General features: G+C 36.6%; 1 protein-coding gene across 1 annotated transcript; it reads right to left on the bottom strand.

The window, feature by feature from the left end:
• Window positions 1-2863: 2863 nt before the first annotated feature.
• LOC112043404 (uncharacterized) lies at window positions 2864-7229 on the bottom strand. Its single transcript, XM_024078804.2, has 3 exons — window positions 7080-7229; window positions 5788-6751; window positions 2864-3955 (listed from the first exon to the last, which is right to left on the bottom strand). Exons 1-2 carry the CDS (start codon window positions 7174-7176, stop codon window positions 5793-5795), a joined length of 1056 nt encoding a protein of 351 aa, XP_023934572.1. The 5' UTR covers window positions 7177-7229; the 3' UTR covers window positions 2864-3955; window positions 5788-5792.
• Between the last annotated feature and the right edge of the window lie 4933 nt (window positions 7230-12162).

The raw sequence follows: 12162 nt of genomic DNA on the forward strand, positions 1-12162 counted from the left end.
TTATACGGGGTATAACTCCCGAAAAATCGGCTATAACAATAATTTTTATTTATTTTTGATTAAAACCCATAAAGATGCAATGGCGGTAATCGATTTAAATTGATTTTGCAAATAATTGATAATTAATTCTTATACCCGACGCCGATGGTCTGTCGATACAATTTATTGTGTACACGTATGTGATTTCTTATTTATGTTTTGTAAAATAATATTATGTTCGGCCCTTTTCATATGACATCAGAAACACCGCTTATTGTGAAATTATTATCCATTCATACGAGAAAAGTCAAGAGCAAATGCTAGGAGTTTTGTCCTTGAGTTATTACGTGTGTGTTTCTCACTATTTCAATTTATATTATTTATTTTTAACCGACTTCAAAAATGGAGGAGCTCAATTCGTCGGAATCTTGCTCTCTCGTCAATTCAAGCCGTTAAAATTATAAAGATTTAGGATTTTCAGACAGTTCTATCAGAAACTGCTTTAATTAACACACTACTACCTACTACCACTACCTTGGTACCACCTTCAAACTGATCGCAATGAGCAATCTGAGAAGGTAGTTATACGATGTTATTTTTGCTTTTTAGTTTAGTAAAAACATTTTTATAATTTTGAAGTCGGTTGTATTTTTTTATTAACATTTTGTAACTGTATCTTTCAATTTTCTCCTAGTGTAGGTAAGAACTACCTCTTAATAACTCTACTCTTTACTGCTCTACTTAGTCCAGTCCAAATTCAAAATCATTTATTGCCCGAATGTGGTAATGTAGGTGCAAATATAAAATTACATGCTTTTTTAGCGTCCCGGTACGATGTTGGGTAGAAACCGAAAGGGAAAAATGTCTTCTAACACTCATTCATAAACACTAGACAGGCATTAAAATCTCGAGCTTTAATGTATTCTAAGTTCTATAATCTATAAAATTTAGCACCCACTTAGATATCATTTCTTTTGTTGACAAAATAGATAACGACATAAATTTTGTTATATTAAATTTGGCTCCCATTTTCTCATTTATGTTTTGATAGGATATTATTTTCAACAACAGCAGCTAATCAACTAAATAATTCCACTAAAATCACATGGAATATTCCACGGATAGCGCCGTATAGTTTACAGTTCTCATAAAATGGCTATACAACGTTAACAGTAAACAAAAGTCTATTCAGTAAAGTATAAAATACTCTGTCAATTTCATTCATTCGCTGGTTGGTACGTGGAACAAAAAATCTTTGTTCCGCCAATTCTGTGGGTATTAGTTAAAAACCGTGACATGGCAACATCGGTATAATGCTGTGGTCTCACGGTGTGTGGAATGACGAACCCTATAACTAATAGTAGTTTTTGTAACAAAGTTCGTTTGGGGAAATTTTACTGCCATGTTTATTTGTGTAACCAAGCAGCATTTCTGCCAGAGGCGTGCTCTTCACATTTGCAAAAATTCACTGCCTACTCTGAGAACTCATTGCGACCTTGTATTGGAGAGAGAGTTTTCCCCTTTATAAATAATTTGTTTGTAGTGCGTGCCGCAGATTGCTGTGTTCTGGTCTGATTGCCGTTGATATTATAGGCTCATGAGGCTTAACCCCTACGTCGCATTAGTAGGCAAATTTGATGTAAAAATATATGGTTGCCTTATTATTTGCCTCCCATGCTTCCTAGAGACAATAAGCATGGAAACAAGAAAAAAACTCATACAATCATTAACTAAACTTTAACTTCTTTACTTATTTCCAAAAAATATATTTGTAGATAAGTATAAAGAACAAACTAAACTCATTTCCCGATAATTTAATTACCCTTAAAAAAACATCTTTTATAATCTCATGTAACACTAGTAGACACCCGTGACTCCGTTCACAAATTCCACGGGAACGATTAAGCTGGAATCAAAATCAGTCTATGTTTTAATTCAGGGTACATTCTATTTTTTCAAATTCTTACAAATTTCAATCAGTTTAGTAGTTGGGGCGTGATAGAGAAACAAACATACTCACACATTAGTGTGATGATTATAAGACCAAATTATGGCTCGTATTTTATAAGCCCGTGAGAACTCAGCATACGAACAGGCTCATTGAAAACGTTTTGTTCCAAAGTATCACAAGTGCAATTCAAATCTTGTTCATTGTGCTCCACATATTTTTATTAAGAATTTTATAACTAGTTGTGGCCCATGGTTACACTCTGCGGTAGAATGTCGGGATAAAATGTAGCCTTTTTTTTATTCTCTACAAGTTAGCTCTTGACTACAATCTCACCTTATGGTAAATGATAAAGCAACCTAAGATGGATACGGGCTAACTTGTTAGGAGTAGGATGAAATCCACACTCCTTTCGGTGTCTACACGACATCGTACCGGAACGCTAAATCGCTTGGCGGTACGTCTTTGCCTATGTGTCCCAAACTAATATTTTTGCGTGTTACAATAGATGATCAAACGAACTTCTAAGCGAAGTTCGATCATTATTATATGAGTTGCATCCTTCGAATATATGACTAAGTAGTACTCTTCCTAGTTACATGGTAACACCGCACAGTTTTTAGAGAATTTTAAAACAGGTAACACAGATAATGTGCTACTGGTCTAACGCGTAGTGGTAACTCCATCTTGTATGACGCTCATTCTTTAAGAGACTGTATTGTAACTTGTACAAACTTTCTAGTATTTGGGAGAGCATCTGGGAGGGTGGGTGATCATATATTCGAAGGATGCAACTCATATAATAATGATCGAACTTCGCTTAGAAGTTCGTTTGATCATCTATTTTATTTCCTTGCATCCTTCTTCATATATGACTAAGTAGATGTTAAGAGCAGAAAGTTTTTTTTTTTTTTTAAATAAAAGCATAAATTAGTATAATTATGATTTTTATTACTTATAATCAAGTTACAATTCTCAAACAATCATATAAAATACAATAAATCAAAAGTTCGACAATATTAGGTTCTTAAGAATATTGATCTGGCGAATTCCGTTTCGTCCATGACCATTCTGTTATAGAATCGGGCGAAAGAGAGGGACGATCTTGACCAACCCGCAGTCTTTCGAATGGTTTCGATACTAACACCAGCGGCGCTCGCGGCTGAAGTAGAGGCGTGGCGGGTGCTGTGCGCACCGAATGCACTGATATCCACGCCACTCTCTGACAGTACTTGCTTAATCCATCTACTGATGGTCTGCGTTGTAGCCGCTGTATGGGGACGCTTGTACGTTATTAATAATCTACCAGTTCCCTCAGATCTTAAATCTCTAGTTTTAGAGATATAATCTGAGAGAACGGTAGCTGGGCATATGTTTAAGTTTTCTGAGAAGTATGGCAAAAATAGTACAGGCTGATCTCTCCCCGGAGCAGATGTTTTAATGATGTCTGTTATTATTATTTTGACACCGTTCTCTGAGAACGATATGTTATTTAATCTGATTAAGGATAGCGTCTGAACCCTGTGGGCGGTACAGAGTGCCAAAGAAATAGCAAGTTTTTTTTGTAATTTTTTCCAGGGAGAGATCAGTATTAGGAAACCATGTAGCAATTAGATTTAAAACCACTTGAGGGTCCCAGGTACTAGAATATTTTGGTCTAATGGGCCTTGATCTATATGCCCCTTTAAGAAGGCGTTTCACGCATTCGTCGGAACCAACATTATTGCCTATAAATGCTGATAAGGCTGACCGGTGAGAATTTAGACTGCCATACGCACAACCACTGTTAAATTGTGTTGTAAGGAAGCTAAGTATGGAAGTTTTAGGGGGGTCAAAAACATCAATTTTACGTACATTACAATATTGCCACCATAGCTTCAATGAAGTGTTATATTGTTTAATAGTACTGCCAGAGAGCGAGGCCAACATCAGTCTAGATGATTCCGTACAGGCGCCTTTCCGGATGAACGACAGCCGCAGAGCCTCGCGGCAGCCAGGGTAAGACTCTTGTGTAAGGGATGATGGTGTCTGAAATAGGAATGCAGAAGATTTTTATCTGGACTTAAGTAATAAACGTTTGATACTATCAAGGTTTGAAGTAGTGGAAACCAGGGTTGTGAAGGCCAGTGAGGATACACTAATATGCCATCGGCTTTGTCATCAATAATTTTTCTAAGGCATTTCAGTACTAAAGAAAATGGTGGGAATGCATAAAAATATTCTGTTTGCCAGTTTATTGTAAACGCATCTATGGACACCGCATCAGGATCCTGTTTCCATGAAACGAATCTGGAACATTTCGCATTATCCCGCGATGCGAATAAATCAATATCTGGTTGTCCAAAACACTGTGTAATGTCAAGAAAAGCTTTATCGGAAAGGGACCACTCAGTGTCTGGATTTACTATTCTAGAAGCAGCATCAGCGTGATTTTCCTTGGTATTCACATATGAAGCAAATACCCAAAGTTCGCGTTGCTCACACCATTTCCAAAGTAATCTAGATAAATCAGTGAGATGAGGATATTGTACGCCCCCCATACGGTTAATATGACTGATTGCAGTTGTGTTGTCTATGCGTAATAATATTTGTTAAATTGTTTAAGCAATTGGTTAAATTGTTAGCGAACGACTTAAGGCCTAAAATAGCTGCCATTAATTCCAAATAATTTATATGATTTGTTTTTTCTGTAGATTTCCATTTACCATGAATTTGCTCATTACCACAGACAGTTCCCCAGCCTATACTAGACGCGTCGGAATATATTTCGAGTTGAAATTTTGGTTGTCTCATGAAATTGTATGTGTTATCAATATTCGAAGACCACCAATGAAGATCATCTAATATGGTATGCGATAATTTAATTTTAATTTCGTAATTATCGTGATTAAGCAAGGCCAAGTATTTTTGTCGTTCTAAAGCCTTGGTGTACATCCACGAGTACTGTGCTGCTGGGCAGGCGGCGACTAAAGTTCCGATGAGTTGAGCAAACTCGCGAACGGAACATATTGGCAGTGTAATGAACTTTTTAACCAATTCTGCAATTTTACGACGCTTCTCAGAGGGCAGACAAATACTTAGTTTTTTGGAATCATATATGAATCCTAGGAACTTGCAGGACTGTCTCGCGTTAGATTACTTTTGTCGTAATTGACCACGAAACCCAAGCAATGTAGCAACTTTAAAGTTTCGTTAACATTATTAAGGCACTGTTCGTATGTGTCGCTAATACATAGAATGTCATCTAAATAACATACTGACTGAAAACCGCGGTATCTTAGATATGTCATAACTTCTTTCATTACTTTAGTAAATACCCGCGGTGCCACACATAAACCGAATGGAAGGCCATTAAAACCATAAGTAAATATCTTGCTGGAGTTAGGAGGCTGAAAATGAAATCTTAAATATTTACGATCAGAAGGTCGAACGGGAATTAGAAAATATGCATCTTTTAGGTCGATGGTCGCTAAGTATCCATCGCGTGGTATTAGTTTACAAGCCGTTCGGTAATCTTCCATTTTGAAATGATCATTAATAATAAATTTATTTAGGGACTTTAAATTTAGTATGAAACGTTTGTCACCATTTGGTTTTGGGGTGAGAAATATTTTAGATATGAATTGTCCCTTTGTCTCATTGCATTTAGATATTGACCCTAAGGAAATTAATTTATTAATAACTTGGAACATTTCTATGCTTTCAGTACGCGAAAAAGTATTGTGAGGTACTGAAGGCTGAATGATATTATCACGAAATGGTATAGTGTAGCCATGTTTGATCCAATCAAGTACAACGTTATTGTTAGTAATTTTTAACCAGCAATTATAAAAGTGGGTAAGTCTACCCGTATGAAGTACCTGTGCTAGTGGCGACTCTGCGCTAGGACACGAGGCTTGTCCAGGGCCGCAGTTCGCTGTGGCGGCTGCGCTGGTGTTGTGTAAGGGCGGCGAGCTGATAAGACCGTTGGTCTCCTGTATACTCCGCGCCCCCCCCTGTTCGCCTGGTAGCGGGGTGGCGCATGCCAGTTTCCCTGGTAGGAAGTTGAAGGCCGGTCGGTCCTAGATGTCTGGGCACGGGCAGTTAATTTAGGTGATTTAGCACGTTTTTTGATAGAAAGACCTTGCTTCTCGATAGCTTTAGCTGCCTTAATCTTTTCCGACAAGGTTGTGCCGAATAATGTCTCGTCTCGCTCTGACTCGTTTACTATTTGTAAAATAGATTTATCAAGACTAGAACTTAGCAATTTTATTCTACTTTGAGATGATCCATGATGCGAGTCGCACAGCAGCTGGCAAGCGTCGCTCAAATGTTTTAGGTCCTTCACTTTGTCGTCACTTTGTAGGAGCGACTGCATGCCCATATTGATGGCCGTGATACCCGAACCCAGCTGTTGCTGCGACATAAAGAGGATTTTATCACGAGATCGCACCATGTCCGGTACAGCAGCGGAAATCTCCGCATTCAGCTTGGGCGCTTGCAAGAGTATACAGTTGTCTGGAGCTAGGTAGTCTTTTAACAATTTGTCTTTAATGTCTTTGTGAATGCCTTTCTTTAACAAAGGAAGCCACAACTTCGCTAAATTGTCATGAATATTTTCACCGTAATCGGGAGCGTCGGACGTGGAGTCTCCGAGAGCAGCTATTATTTCCGGGTCCAAATCAGGCGTGGCATTAGCGGCGGCGACCTCTCGCAAGCTAGGTGCATCTAAATCTTGATTTTGATTGGGGTTGGCAGGTACCAGCCGCGCTTCTTGTATATAGCCTGATGTAATTTCTGGCGATTTCGAGTTTGAATCACGGCAGGATTGGTTCGGTCCGGTATCTAAAAATAAAATGCAATTTTATTATGGAAAATAAAATTTTGAGGGTAGATTTTTTATTTTTTGTCTTTATGGAACGTTTCATCTAATTTAGATCGTACGTATTTTGTGCTCAGGTAATCGTTGAGAACTCGCAGTAAACCCCGATACCTTCTTGCACATAAGTATATAATATATCGTTGGAGACTCGCAGTCAACTCCGATACATTTTTATGTATTCCTTTTGGAATATTAGCGCAAAGTTACTAACTCGCAGTTAATCCCAATGCATTTCCAACACCATAATTCACTTCACCGTGACTAAATTAATAATAATAACACTTCACTAACCATCTTCGTCGGACGACGAATCTATTGGAGATATGATTCTTCGCCGCACTTTTTCTTGACTTTCAATTTTCCGTATCTTGCTCTTGTATTTTGGCATTATGCTGAGCGCGCGTGCGACTGTTACCACGCACAAGAAAAGAATGAGCGTCATACAAGATGGAGTTACCACTACGCGTTAGACCAGTAGCACATTATCTGTGTTACCTGTTTTAAAATTCTCTAAAAACTGTGCGGTGTTACCATGTAACTAGGAAGAGTACTACTTAGTCATATATGAAGAAGGATGCAAGGAAATATAATAAGATTCATTCAACAGTCCTGACATTATAACCTCATCATCATCATTAGCAACCCATATTCGGCTGACTTTTGAGCACGAACACGAGTCTCCTCTCAGAATGAGAGGAGTTAGGCCTATAGTCTACCACGCTGGCCCTATGCAGATTGGCAAACTTCACCTCACGATGTTTTTCTTTACCGTTTGAGACACGTACATTTTAATTTCTTAAAATGCACATAACTGAAAAGTTGGAGGTGCATGCCCCGGACCGGATTAAAACCTACGCCCTCCATATCGAGAGAAACCCACTGGGCTATCACGGCTCATTATGACCTAACTTTGTTATAATAACGACTCTTACATGTATGCTGTTGGCTGATAATTGTTTTTTCATTACTTTATCAAATCGGCTCCAAACTTAATGTTTACACAAGAAAATTGCACGGAAATCGGAAATTACAAAATACAACTTGTAAATAGGACTACCATATAGGTCGTCGTCATCAACCCATATTCGGCTCACTGCTGAGCTCGAGTCTCCTCTCATACTGAGAGGGGTTAGGCCAATAGTCCACCACGCTGGCCCCATGCGGATTGGCAGACTTCACACACGCAGAGAATTAAGATAATTCTCTGGTATGCAGGTTTCCTCACGATGTTTTCCTTCACCGTTTGAGATACGTGAAATTTAAAATCCACACAACTGAAAAATTGGAGGTGCATCCCCGGACCGGATTCGAACCCACACCCTCCGGAATCAGAGGTCATATCCACTGGGCTATCACGGCTCTATATTATAGTGCCATATAGGTACTATATTATAAAAGTGCTACTACGGTAAGAAAACATTTATTATATAAACCAGTCGTTTCTCTCTGAGATTTTTATAAAAAGTTAATGGTGTATAATAATAATAATATTAATAAACAATGTCATCATAAATACGCGGATGACAGTCGCGCGATGACGCGACAACACGAAACACGAGTTAAAATTAACTTTAATCTTACACGCGTGTCGTCCCATAACTTTTGCATTATTTCATTTCCAACTGTTACGTTAATTCAGTTGAGGAGTACTAAAAAGTTATGACAGACCAACTTATGTTGGTCTTTTTTTGGGTAAAATGTCAACACTTCTGTCTTTACAGTTTGACCAGAGAAATTAAAACCTGGATTGGGGGCGCCACATGTATTAGCCACTTAGGAGTATATTTGCCGTCTGTGCTCAGTAATGTAATATTTATATAATAATTATAAAAAAAAATTGTTCGTTTTTTCCACAACAGGACGAGATTTTTTATTTTTTTGATCATATATACAAATAAGAAAGATTTTTTTAAACACATCTAGTAAAAACAAACAATAAAAAACCAAACAAGAACAAATTGTCAAAATTAGATCACCTCAATCTTTTGTCTACAACTAAAAAATGTAAATTGTTCGTTGTTATCAATGAATATATCGCCTCAATAGCTTAAAGTTTAAAGGAAAATTCAAAAGTCGTAGGTTTCGCTTCGTCGTCTCATCTAAGACTTGTATAGCTTGCATAGCTACCATGGTCCTTTGACGATGACCACAAAAACTGTAATGGTTTCTACCATTACCAGAAATCACTATATAAAATAATTATTTTAATTGTAATAATGTTTTACAAAAAAAAACGTTGCTTTATTTCTTTTAAAAAATCAAACACGCTTGATATATAAAAATATCAAGAAAACTATCGGTAGCCAACGTAAGAAGACCCGTTATAGTTAAACTTAAATTGTTTTTTGGACGAGATGCGGCAGTGAGATAACTCACAGGGAAACGGGTCACAATCGAGCTCTTAAATCGAATTACCCATACAAAAACGAAGCCGCCGTCGGGTGGTAACGTATGTACAATTATGTTCGCGTAATTTTTACGAGAAGATTCACTCATTCACAGGTTCGGGGAAACTGCAAAATACCATTTCTGTGTTCCAATAAAGAGGCAATATGTTAAACAATTTTTGTTCCTTTTTCGGAGGTTTTCACGCCGTTTTTGGTGTTTTGGGTTAATTTCAAACTATGACACTTTCTGATGAAGATCCATATAAGTAAGAGGTATGCATAATTTTAAAAAGTTGTACCTAGTATTACTACTAGTATAGATTACTAGTTGTTTTTCGTTTTATAAATTAACTATGTAGACAAAGAATATATATCCCACTTTATCTTCAACAAAAAAAATCATCGCTTGCAATCGAATATATTCACAGAAAACGCAATAGGCAGTCAGTTTATATATATGCGTATTGCGTATACACTGCACTGCTTATGCAGTGTAGTGCTCTTATCAAGTGCATCAGATAATAATTTTGTATGATTTTTTTTAAAAGAGCAATTGTTGAGTTCTCAACCGGTTCGGTTGAGAACTCAACAATTGCTCTTCAAACCAGTGGCAGAATCTTTACAAATAGTCAACTGACGTATCAACAGTGCTTGTAAACCGAGCCTACTTGAAATAAATTAATTTTTGAATCTATTTTATTTATGACAAAGACTAAGAATTGAACTTGGAGCGTTTAAAAATTAATTTCTATTTCTATTTGAACCTAAAGACAACAAAGGCGGGTACGTTGGCATTACGATTTTTTATAATTAAAAATGAACTGTTGTCCGTTACTCGCCAAAACTCAAAAACAGATTGACTGTTTTATCAATTTTTTTTTTCTGTATTTACAAGAAAATAAAATAAGAAACCCCATAGAAACAGCTAAAACCTTTTCAATTTTATATAAATCTAGTACGAAATCTGTCAAAGAAGAAAGTAAATAATATTTAAAAATTTTTAAAACGGATTCACGGTAACAATTCTTGTATAAAATGAAATAATCGTATTTCCTTTAAGTGAAGTCAGCCGAACAGTACGAAGCAGCAGTTTGAAATATACCCTCATTTACATGCAGGAGACGAGGTGCCGAGAGTTATGGCGCTGACCCGGTGACCGATGCACTTGCAGCTTTAGAACACTGCCACATTTTACCTACACACAAAATATCGTAAGATTCCTTATTTAAATACAAAACTATTACATAAAAATATCTGTATTTTGACGACCTCCGTGGCACAGTGGTATGCGCGGTGGATTTACTGGAGGTCCTGGGTTCGATTCCCGGCTGAGCCGATTGAGGTTTTCTTAATTGGTCCAGGTCTGGCTGGTGGGAGGCCTACCGACAAAGACGTACCGCCAAAGTTATTTAGCGTTCCGGTAAGATGTCATGTAGAAACCGAAAGTGGTGTGGATTTTCATCCTCCTCCTAACAAGTTAGTCCGCTTCCATCTTAGATTACGTCATCACTTACCATCAGGTGAGATTGTAGTCAAAAGCTAACATGTAAAGAATATAAAAATCTAGAATTAGATCTGCAATGTCCACACTTATTACATTATAAAAAGATTAGAAGTTTGTCAGCTCGTGCTCCAAACATAGGTAACCGTTTTGGACCTTGTTGGATTTGGGAGGTATCAAGTATTAAGAGTCCAGATCCACAATTGTCATAGTGAAGTTAGACACGTAAATCTTAAAAAAGAATTAAATTCAAATTGAACCGATTGAACTATTTGACAGAAAGTTATGGATATTTTTTTTGTCCCTATATCTTGAATTAAGTGTGTGCGTGCGTATCATTTTGTTTATTATTATTTTTTTATACAACGAAGTGCCCATATGTACAAAGTGTGATATCATTACCCCAAATGATTATGTGCCATTGAGTACAGATAGCTTTTTAAACGTGGGATATTAATCATCCTATGATTAATATCCCACGTTTTTTAACAAAAATTTTAATAAAATTATATAGTAAGGTTAGTGCAACATTTGGTAGACCACCTACCAAATGTTGCACTAACCTTACTATATAATTTTATTAAAATTTTTGTTTTAATTAAATTAATAATTAATTTTTGTTTTAATTTTTTTTTTGTTGGGTTAAAATATTAATCATCCCATGACTACCAACCAAATGTTGCACTACCTTTACGATAGAATTTTGTGTAATACTTTTGTATTGAAAATACGTATTTCTCTGAATGCTAAATATACACAACCGTGACACACAGTCGCTGTTCTATAATAGTATGCGAAACGTATTTCAAAAACAAAATCCTATATTTTTATTTTGTTTCTTTTTAATTTTCAATCCTATGTATAACGTAAGTTCAGTTAAGTAGTTTCTTGTCAAGAATCAATCCCTACTTACTATATATAATAGCTATTTACTGCGACTTTGTTATATTTGATTACTAGCGGACGCCCGCGATTTCGTTCGCGTGGAATTTAGTTTTTTACAAATCCCGCGGGAACAATGGATTTTTTCGGGTTGAAAAGCCTATGTGTTAATCTAGAGTAAAAATTTCAATCCAAATTTGTGTCCAAATCGGTGTAAATTGCGACGTTAAAGAGTATACAAACATCCATACAATCTTTCGCGTTTATAATATTATCAGTAGTAGGATTCCCTATTTGTGAAAGCTGCTTGTAAATCCATAACCCGTCAAGTCATCTTGCCCTATCTTCGAATACCCAGAGAGCTCCGTGGAATCGAGTAAGCTGGTTACATCAACGCATCGTTCTCCAAGCCAGTGGCGTTTTTAATATTGTATGTGGCACTACCTAAAAATAAAGATATTTCTTTCTTTTTTTTTTCACTCCATCAAAGTAAATCTATAAAAGTACGGAAAACCAACAACTTTCAGTGGTATACACATAATTTTACTTTAGCATTTTTTACAATGCTAAGTATGGAACAAGTACCTGATAATTAAAAAGTTGT

Source organism: Bicyclus anynana, chromosome 15 (genome assembly GCF_947172395.1).
Source record: "Bicyclus anynana chromosome 15, ilBicAnyn1.1, whole genome shotgun sequence".
In the NCBI taxonomy this organism is placed as follows: Eukaryota; Metazoa; Arthropoda; class Insecta; order Lepidoptera; family Nymphalidae; genus Bicyclus; species Bicyclus anynana.

Excerpts from the sequence above, each read along its gene's own strand:
- LOC112043404 (XM_024078804.2), bottom strand. The coding sequence starts at position 7,176 with ATGCCAAAATACAAGAGCAAGATACGGAAAATTGAAAGTCAAGAAAAA. Across the intron at positions 6,752-7,079 it reads TTCGTCGTCCGACGAAGATG|ATACCGGACCGAACCAATCC; the intron begins GTTAGTGAAGTG and ends TTTTATTTTTAG.